The 10888-nt window shown below is 39.4% G+C and overlaps 1 protein-coding gene across 1 annotated transcript in view; it reads left to right on the top strand.

Annotated features, from left to right (window-relative positions):
- Positions 1-8966, top strand: part of CTHRC1 (collagen triple helix repeat containing 1) — a 16248-nt gene extending 7282 nt beyond the window's left edge. Inside the window, exons 3-4 of the mRNA XM_007934800.2 lie at positions 4454-4670; positions 8824-8966. Of these exons, the coding sequence (XP_007932991.1) occupies positions 4454-4670; positions 8824-8966 (360 nt within the window). The remainder of the gene's footprint in view (positions 1-4453; positions 4671-8823) is intronic.
- Positions 8967-10888: the final 1922 nt, after the last annotated feature.

Raw genomic sequence — 10888 nt, 5'->3', positions numbered from 1 at the left:
GGGTTTGAACCTCCAGCCTTCTGGTTAGCAGTCAAGTGCCTTAGGCACTGTGCTACCAGAGCTCCCATCTGCAACATTTGGGGGGGGGGCGGAATTACTCATAATAGCCTGCCTGGCAGTGCACTTTGATTAATGAGTCATTCACTTTGATTAATGTTTGCTTCAAATGTTAGCAAGTTTGCTGGGATGGGATAAAGTTGAAGTTGGCAGAATTTATGAGCCTCTGCCTCCCTTTGGGGACTAATCCTGCATGTGCTTCCACGTCTACAACACATTACTTCACTATTTCAGCTACCCCGACCCCCAGGCAAAATAGACAAGATTTGACTTTTATAAAAACTCTAAGGTTTTGAGATACGATCTGTGTATTGTATCTATCCTTCTTCTTAGCTCCTTAAGAAGCTCTGGTGGCGTGGTGGGTAAGGCATTTGGCTACTAATGAGAAGGTAGGTGGTTCAAACCCACCAGCTTCTCCGTGGGAGGAAGATCTATTTCTGTAAAGATTTATAGCCTTGGAAAACCAATGAGGGTTGCTATGAGTTGGAATTGACTCGATGGTATTGGGTTTGGTTTTGGTTCTCAGCTCCTTAAAGTGTTTAGGTCTCTGCTCTATACTCTCTCTAAAAGAGCTTGATTTGATTGACTTTCTTGATTTGCTTTTTGTGTGATGGAATTTCCATAGTTTCAGGGACTGTGAAACTACGTGCATGTGTGATATCTGAGAAAGTATCCTATTAAAAGGTTGCCTAGTTATTTAAACATCTAACATTGATAGACTGGTTACTTATATAGCCCATCAAAAGTTGCTGAATTCTTTCTAATAACTCTCCTTATGGACTTTGAATTATTAATCTGTTTCAAGTTCCTTTTAGCAGTGATTTGGATGGGTTTGGGAGCCTTCAGCAAGTAAAAGACAGTAGGGCCATGAACCAACAGGCAGGCAAAGACCCATTAGAGAAAAAATCTGGGCCTTGTGGTCGTGTCATATGGTAAAGACTGAAAACCAGGTAAGTTAAGAGCCCCTGATTTCCAACTATGCTTTACCTCCTGATACTGTTCACTGTGGCTCAAAAGCACCAGCCAGTTGCTGTTGAGACAATTCTAACTCATGGCAACCTCAGGTGTGTCAGAGGAGAACTGTGCTCCATAGGGTTTTCAGTGGCTATTTTTTTTCTGTGAAGTATGTGGCCAAGCTTTTCTTTTGAGGTGTGTCTGGGTAGACTTGAACATTCCAGTTAGTAGCCAAACATGTTAATCATTTGCATCATGCAGGAATTCCTCAAAAGTAAACATATCTACATTGGGCAAAGCCAAACCCACTGCCATCAACTCAATTCTGACTCATAGCGACCTTATAGGATAGAGTAGAACTGTCTCATGGGGTTTCCAAGGCTACAAATTTTTATGGAAGCATACTGCCTCATCTTTCTCCTGTGGGTGACCAGTGGGTTTGAACTACCGACCTTTTGGTTAAAAGCCAAATGCTTTGACCACTGCACCACCACAGCTCCTTGTGTATGCATTAGAGAGATGCACATACATCAAAACAACAATGAGATACCATCTCACCCCATCAATAATTACAAAGTTCAATAAGAAATCAACAAATGCTAGTGATGGGTCTGTAAAAATAGTACAACCACTGTGGAAAATGGTATGATGCTTCCTTAAAAAGTTGGAAATATAAATACTCTTTGATCCAGCAAATCTTACTACTAGGTATATATCCTAAAGAAATAGGAGCTGGAACATGAATAGATACATGTATAGAGCCATGTTTATTACAACATTAGTTACAGGAGCAGAGATGGAAGCAACATAAGTGCTCACGAATGGATGAATGGATAAACAAACTATGGTACATACAATGGAATATTATGTAACATTAAAGAATAATGAAGACTCCACAAAACATCTTATAGCATGATGAACCCGAAGGACATTATGTTGAGTAGAATAAGTCAACAAAAGGACAAATACTGTATGAAGCCATTATTATAAAAAGTCAAGGAAAGGTTTATACACAGAAAGAAACATTCTTTGATGGTTACCAGAGATGGGAGGGGAGGGGAGGAAAAATCACTAACTAGATAATAGACATGTATTAATTTTGGTGAAGGGAAAGGCAATATACAATAAAAAAAAGATCAGTACAATATTGCTAAGGCAAAAGAAGACATGGAAAGGTGCAAAAGGTAAATACAAAGACAACAAAAATAAATACTATTACATACACAGTCCTTTAATATCAGTAATAACAAATGATAATCTAGAAGTGGATACATAGGCAGATATGCAAGCTGACAGGTATGGGCAAGTGAATGGGACAATACCCACAACAATTTTTAGGTTTGGCATAGGGTATTTCTACATGTGTATTTGTATAGGATATAATTATATCCACGTATACAGGGGAAAAAGTTATGAAAGCTTCTTTTAACTCTAAACTGACGGCCATCGAGTTGGGTACGACTCATAGTGACCCCTCCTTGGGTTTCCGAGGCGGTATCACTACGGAAGTAGATTGCCCAATCTTCCTTCTAGGGAATGGGTGGTGGGTTTGAACCACCAGCCTTCTGGTTAGTAGTCAAATGCCTGAGACACTCTGCCACCAGAGCTCCCTTGAACGGTTCTTAGCCATAACCAAAGATCTTGTGGGAATGAATCAGTGGGCTTGGGGGCTTAGGACCACAGTCCTGGGGGACAGCCAAGTCAGTTGGCATAACACAGTGCACAAAGCCAGTGTTCCACATTCTATGAGTAGAGACTGGGGTCTTAAAATCTAACAAGTGGCCATTTAAAATGCAACTATTGGTTTCTCCTCATCTGGAGGAAAGAAGAGTGAAGAAAATCAAAGATTCAAGGAAACAATTAGCTCAAAGGACTAAAGGGACACATGAACCACAATCCCCATTACCCTGAGACAAGAAGAACTAGATGGTGCCTGGCTACTACTACCAGCTGCTCTGACTGGGACCACAGAAGGCCCTGGACACAATGGGAGAAAAATGAAGAACAAAATTTAAAATCATTTAAAAGACCAGACTTAATGGTCTGATAGAGACTGGTAAAAGCCCTAAGACGTGGCCCTTAGACACTCTTCAAACCTCTGAAACTGAACCACCCTGGAGAACACCTTGCAGCCAAACAATGGACATTCCTGTAAAGTGAACAGTAACACTGGTAAGGAATGTGCTTCTCACAATAATCAACCATATGAGACCAAAATGGGAGTGTTTGCCCCAAAATAAAGCTCAGAAGGTAGGGAAGGGCAGGAAGGAAGGAGGAATGGAAACAAGGAACTCAAGGAAGAAGCAAGAAGAGTACTGTTTCATTGAGAAGACTGCAACTAATGTTATGAAAGAAAACGTGTCTAAATTGTTGAATGGACAATGAATTTGCTCCAAACATTCATGCAAAGCACAATTTGAAAATAAATAAATAAATAAAAAGGTAATTCTGTATGGGCACCATTCATCTAAAAGGTAAGTTTCATGAAGGCGAAGATTCCGTGTTTTGTTAATTGCTGTATCTGCAGCATCTAGTGCATAGTTGGGGCTCTGTAAATATTTCTTAAATGAAAAAATATATACATACATTGTTTAGTCTAAGATACTGACAACATACTGTTTTAGCAATACTGGAAGATGCCCTCTGTAGAGCAAATAATTCTAAGAAAGCCATAGTCTTATTTTCTTAGTGTTCCTGTATCTTACCTATCTTGCACAGAACCTCTCTGTAAGGTAAGCTTTTTAACCCTTTCCTGATTGAATTATTGTCTGCTTTGACTTTTTTGCTGATACTATGTGTTTTCATTAATGGAAGGCCTCCTGAATCAAGGAGGATTTCTGAAATTTTTTATGAAATGTGGATTTTTGTACATATTATATGGGGCACATATATCCCTCTGGACTGGGGGGGTGGGTAGGATTAATGGGATACATATATCCCTCTGGACTCTGCACTGCCTTCTAGACCTTGACAGGTGCATACCATATAGGGTGCCAGAAAATGTGGTGTTCACATGAACAGGAAATTGTCATGAGAAAGGCAATTCCAAATAAGATACAGGAACCCAGAAATATACTTACAAGGTTTTATGTCCCAATGAAAAGGGATGAAGTTTTGTAAAATCATACCTCCAAGATGCATCACCTCCTACAATACCCAGTAAGGAGAGTAATTTGCAGCACACACTGATTTCTTCCATGTTAAGCAGTTATACAAGTCCTTTCCTGACAGCTGCATGCACTGTCAGTGGGAAAGCAGCTGCCCAATAAACCCCAGAGGAGGAAAATGTAGGTGGGCACTTTATGTCCCACGGGTCATGAAAGGGTTAAATGTGGTGTGGGGAGAAAGATAATTAAATAAAATTCACAATACAATTTGAAAGTGTGTTTTAATCAAATAAACAGAAAATACTAATTAAACCCCATTTCTGTGTTTGTAATAGGAATGTACTTTTACAAAGATGCGTTCAAACAGTGCTCTGAGAGTTTTGTTTAGTGGCTCACTTCGGCTAAAATGCAGAAATGCATGCTGCCAACGCTGGTATTTCACATTCAATGGAGCTGAATGTTCAGGACCTCTTCCCATTGAAGCTATAATTTATTTGGACCAAGGAAGCCCTGAACTGAATTCAACAATTAATATTCATCGCACTTCTTCTGGTATGTAGGAAAATGACACTGCCTCAGATCTTGGAGGCTCAAGGTTCATTTTGAGTGCCTCTATCATGTTTAGTCACTAGCCTGCTAGAAAGGGAGGTGATAGCAGGTGTTCAGTGCATAATTCTCCACCATGGTTTCACTTTAGAATACCTGTGGATCTTTAAAAAATATATGTGGATGCCTGGGTCCCATCTCTGACGAACTGAATCAGAATCTCTGGGGACAAAGCCCCAGTATCTGTATTTTTTAAAAAATATTCCCTTAATGATTCTGATGGGCTTCCAGGGTTGAAAAATCACTGAGTTAAATGAAATAGCCAATAAGTCAAGAATACCACAGAGCAGTGGTTCTCAATCTTGGCTGCACATTGGGTTCAGCTGGGGTACTCTAAAAAATATTAATGCCTGGTACCACCCCTCCAAGAAGCCTGATGCCATTGGTCTGGGTGCATATTAGGCAATGGCTCTTTCATAATATCTCCGGGTTATTCTAATGTTCAGCAAAGGTTGATAATCACTAGCTTAGACTGGTAAAGAGACTGATTTCTTTGTCTTTTCCTTTACATTTTGCTAAATTTATAAAAGAAAATTTCTAGATAATTCCTGCATTGTGTTTTTTTTCCTACTTATTCTGAGAGAAAAGACATTTAATTAAGCCACCTATTTTAATGTTTATCAAAGAAAGTTTAGAAAATATCAAAAAATAGAAAGGGAGAGAAAGAAATCGGCACTTAATCTCATCAGCCAGAGACTTCATAAACAATATTAGGCTGTCGGCCAATTTGTTTCTTGGGTTGCGGTAGGAGTAGCGCCCCGTAAGAGAACATGCCTGATGCACACATCACTAAACCTCATTTCTTTGATCTCTTGGAGGGTTTTCCTATTAAGTTTTTGCTTAGAAATTGCAGAAGGAAGGAAAGCAGTCCCCTCACTGCTAACCTGAAGAAATTATATTCAGCATTCTTTGAGGATCCAAGTCAGATCATGTACTCAAAAACTAATCCAGGGGATCCTTTTTACATTTTCTCTCAAATGTTCACAACATCCTAGAGAATATAGAGAAGATATCTTAACTGTCCCTGTTGACACATAGAGCAGGCCCAGGGAAATAAAGGGTCTTTTAACCCACCAGCCACTCCTCGGAAGGAAGGTTGGGCAATCCTACTTCCGTAGTGATACTGCTTCGGAAACCCAAGGAGGGGTCGCTATGAGTCGGGGCCGACTCGACGGCACATAACAACAACAACAACAACCCAAGAGAGGAGGAGCCCTAGTGGCACAGTGATTAAGCATTTGAACTGAAAGGCTGGTATTCAAACCTACTAGCCGTTCCCTGGGAGAAATGTGTGGCAATCTGTTTTCATAAAGATCACAGCCTAGGAAAACCATGGGGCAGTTCTGTTGGATTCTGCAGGGTCTCTATGAGTTAGAATTGACTTGATGACAATGGATTTTGTTGGGTTTGACCCAGGAGAGAGGAGCCCTGTTGGCAAAATGGTTTAAGTCCTGGGCTGCTAACTGAATGGATGGGGTTTGGGACCCGCCAGCCACTCTGTGGAAGAAAAGACTGGGAATCTGCTGTTATAAAGATCCATAGCCTGGGAAACTTTATGGGGAAGTTCTGTCTGTCACACGGGGTCACTATGAGTCAAAATGCACTGGCTCACATACACCCCCACCACTGTAGGAGAGTAGAATCAGTGTGCAGGAAAGCAGACAGCAGAACCCTGCCCTTTTCTGTCCCAACCCCTCTTTTTGATCAGATTTAAACTCCTTTTCACTGCTTCCATAGATGCACATGTTGAAAAGGAAGACATGCTTTCCATCTGAGAAGCAGTCTCTGAAATAAGAAAAGCCTAGATATAAGACATGAAATTTGATTAGGAAGTGATATGTCTTTAAATAGTAGTTGATATAAGCAATCTACTTTCTATTATATTACCTTGAAGGTATATGTTATTATCTTAGGGCTTGGAACTGTGTCCTGTACATGCAGATACTTAATAAATTACTTAACAGAGCATTTCCCAACCACGGTGTGGAAATTCATTTTATGTGATCAGTTGGGTGGAGTGTCACAAGTAATTTATTAATAACAGTTTTTGTATTAAGGTGGATGACAGGTTACCTCTCTAATACAATCATGTTCTATTGCACACCAGGGCTCTTTCTTGAGGGAAAGAAAAACACATCAGAGGATGACTTAAAATCTTGCATATGTCTATAGGCATCTGATGAACATTTGAATGTTGTCTGTTACATGAGTCTAGGAAGAAAAGGTGGAGAACCCGTTGTTGTTGTTGTTGTTATGTGCTGTCGAGTCAGCCCCAACTCACAGCGACCTCTTCTTGGGTTGCCGAGGTGGTATCACTACAGAAGTAGATTGCCCATCCTTCCTTCCGAGGAGTGGCTGGTAGGTTTGAACCGCCAGCCTTCTGGTTAGCAGTCAAGTGCTTTAGGCACTATGCTACCAGAGCTCCTTGGAGAACCCCTAGTACAACATATTTTAGGTGCTTAATAAGCTGCAGCACTGTTACCCAAGTAAATACCGCATTATTCATTCAACAAACATAGTATCATTTCTCAAAGACCATGAAGTGAACATTCATTTCTCTTGTGTAAAGCTGATGCTAGACCCAAGCTTGTCTGACTTCCTGAGTCAAAAAGCTGTAGGGTAATGGAACAGGTTTCTGGGTCACAGATTTCAAGACTTGGGGAACACGTGACTATTTCTGGGCACTCCCACCTGGCGTGGTGTGAGAATACCTGATGACATGGGATTGTGGAGCCTTGCTTAGCTGCACAAACTTTGGAGAGGGGCCTGAACCAGAGCCGGTTTGCTGGATTCTGAGGGACTGCCCTGGAGCTACTGATGCTATAGCCGATGCAAGTAGATGGCTTCAGCCCTACAACCTTGGGGCTCACCTGGAATGCACCAACCCCCACCCACTGCCATCAAGTCAGTTCTGACTCATAGTGACCCTCACAGCATTTCCAAGGCTGTAGATCTTTGCACAGGCTGCCTCATCTTTCTCCCTTGGAGCAGCTAGTGGTTCAAACTGCTGACCTTTTGGTTAGCAGTCTTAACCACAGCACCACCAGAGCTCCTTGCACTTACCCCCACCACATAGGGAATCTCACTAGTCACATGAGTCCATCCAATACACTCCTTATGGCAGGATTCATTTTCTCAAAGAATCTGCCAACCTACAGTTTATTTCTCCCTTTCGAAGACCTGGAGATGTGACAGGTTTTTTTTTTTTTGTCTTTTAAAATGAGCACTGGAGGAAGTTTTTTTTTAACAGAGGGGAATCGCCTTGGTAAGGTGGAATGCCAGTTGTATGTTAGTATGTGAAAGTCCAGAGGACATGTGAAAAAGACGTACTTATAAAGCACAAAGGAAGGACAGTCTCTGTTTTGTTTTACTGTGAGAAAATTCTGTGTAAATTTTGATTCCCAGATTGAAAGACTGATGATATAATGATTATGTTAGAATTTCTTTTAATATTATAAAAGCCTTGCTTTTCCTTGAAAAGTTTCAAGTGTACAAGTAAGTGCTGGAAGGGACTTCATTAAAAATGACTTGCATATCAAATCAAGTCTTTTAACAGTGTAGGCTTCCTTTGGTTTGCTTTAGTCAAATGAATTGCTTTATTAAAAAATTTTAGGCTATCTCTGTAACTAAATAATTTTTTTTTTAATGATTGAAATCTGTAAGCAAACTACTTGTTAAGCTTATATCATAGAATGGAGAATACAGCCATATGTAGATCCAGAAAAGCAAACTCACCGCCATCGAGTCAGATCTGACTCATAGCCACCCCTCGTTGGGTTTCCAAGGCGGTATCACTACAGAAGTAGATTGCCCCATCTTCTTTCTGAGGAGTGGCTGGTGGGTTTGAACCACCAGCCTTCTGGTTAGCAGTCAAGTGCCTTAGGCACTACACTACCAGAGCTCCTTGAAAATATTTATGTATCAACTATTAAAATATTTAATAAAGATGACTTATCTTTATTCAATCCTTATCAAGCATTAGACTTTTTAATTAGCCATACATTAAACAGATTTATAATCTAGCTTGCTAAAAGAGTAACAGTTAAGAGATTTTGCTTTTTGTTCTAAAGAAAGATGGAACTTTCACTTTGTTTTGCAGTGGAAGGACTTTGTGAAGGAATTGGTGCTGGATTAGTGGACATTGCCATTTGGGTTGGTACTTGTTCAGATTACCCAAAAGGAGATGCCTCCACTGGATGGAATTCTGTGTCTCGCATCATTATTGAAGAACTACCAAAATAAAGTCTTTAAGTTTCATTGCCTACCCTGGTTTCATTATACTTTTGAAAGTTTTTAAATGACATTTTATATCATTTTTATGTATGCATCTGAATGAAAAATGAAGGTAAACGTGTTTACAGACCAACGTGTGATTTTATACTGTATTTATATCTAGTGTTCATTTTACATCAATCAAAATGTTTAGGATTTTGTAGTTGATTAGAATACTTTAATAATCCCATTCCCTGAACCTATCATTTGGAGTCATTGTGGTCTTTAGTTTTACCTTTTCTTTTAGTATAGCATTTTTAGAAATATGAAAGCTACCAGTCTTTATGCAAGTTGTAAATGTTCAAAATTGTTTTATATCTGTTAAATAAAACTTATTTCAAACAACTTTAACATCTTAAAACTAATTGCCATTCAAATGAGAGTTTATAGTACTTTATATCTGAAAAGTTTAATATAAACCTAATTTTGCACTTACTTGTTTAACAATCATGTATTAGTTTTTAGTGCACGTATAGTATTGTCCCGTATTTTGGGAGATACAAAAAGAAAGGGTGTTTATGTACCAGGAACTAAATTAGCATGTTAGGAATGTTATCTTTATTTAACAAAGGGTAAAAACACATGGACCTTTCCTCAGATTGCTTACCATTTGGGACAGAAGATCAGATATGTACAAAAAATAGCAATAAATCAAAGACCGATGTGTTCATAGGAACCTTGGTGACACAAGAAGTTTTGCAGTTGGCTGCTAACCTAAAGGTTGGTGGTTCAAACCTATCCAGTGGCACCATGGGAGAAAGGCATGGTGAACTGCTTCTGAAAGGATTACAGTCAGGAAAACCTGATGGAGCAGTTCTACTCTGCAACACATGGGATCACATGACTTGGGGGCTGACCTGATGACAGCCAACAAAAACAATATGTTGATTCTGTAAAAGTTGTTGGGGATTAGTTCAAACGAAGGACCTGTTCCTGGATTAGCTCAAACTAAAGGTAGATCGATAGTTCTGGCTGCAGTGGTCAGAAAGAATTCAGGAAGGAAGTGCAGGTGTGTAAGACTGTAAATCGGTGTAGTCCTGGGCTTGAATTGGAAGTACCAGTATTTTATCTGAAACAATCACTATAAAACAACAATAACATCTCCAAGCTTTGTTTACTGAGAAGGCCTAGAAACAATGACAGTCCAGTAATGCCCATAAATTATGTCTGTATATATCATTTCCCACTAAAAGGAATTAAGGCTCTTTGGAGAAATGGATGATTTCAGCTCCCAGGCAGGAAATGTACAATATGAGCCTGGAACATCTTGTTATACTGGAAAACAAGGCAACTATGAAAGACAACTCAAAAGTATCCAGAAGCCAACTTGAACAGGCTCCCACTTGCAAAGATTATACAGTTTGTGCATCAATAAAGATAATAACCACAGTGGTTTGAAACACATCAAATATGTCTGAATGTATGAATTTATAAGGATAAAATTGGTAAGTAGGAAAAAATCGAGCATTTATTCAGCTTTCCCTATATAAACTTTCCCTCTAGGAAGTATATGTACTGTATGCCCTATATCTCTGGGTAAACAAGTTATCAAGGAAGGCAAATTTCTCTTTATAGAGGGATAAGTTTTTTTTTTTTTTTTTGGTGTGTAATAGCATAGTAATTCTGTATTTTATGGTAGTTAGCATATTAACGTAGGTAACAAACAGAATGACAGAATTCTCTCCCTTTTATAACACCCTAATGAATTAAAAAGGAGCCCTGGTAGTGCAGTGGTTAAGCATGTGGTTGTTAACAGAAAGGTCAGTGATTTGAACTCACCAGCCACTCCACTGGAGAAAGGTATTGGCAGTCAGCTTCTGTGAAGATTACAGTTCTGGAAATCCTGTGCAGCAGTCAGAATTGACTAGATTTTGATGGATTTTTTTTAAGCA

The sequence above is a fragment of the Orycteropus afer genome, unplaced genomic scaffold, assembly GCF_000298275.1.
Source record: "Orycteropus afer afer isolate SDZICR_OR568_19922 unplaced genomic scaffold, OryAfe1.0 scaffold00021, whole genome shotgun sequence".
NCBI classification, from domain to species: Eukaryota; Metazoa; Chordata; class Mammalia; order Tubulidentata; family Orycteropodidae; genus Orycteropus; species Orycteropus afer.
This window is presented reverse-complemented; position numbering and strand designations above follow the sequence as displayed.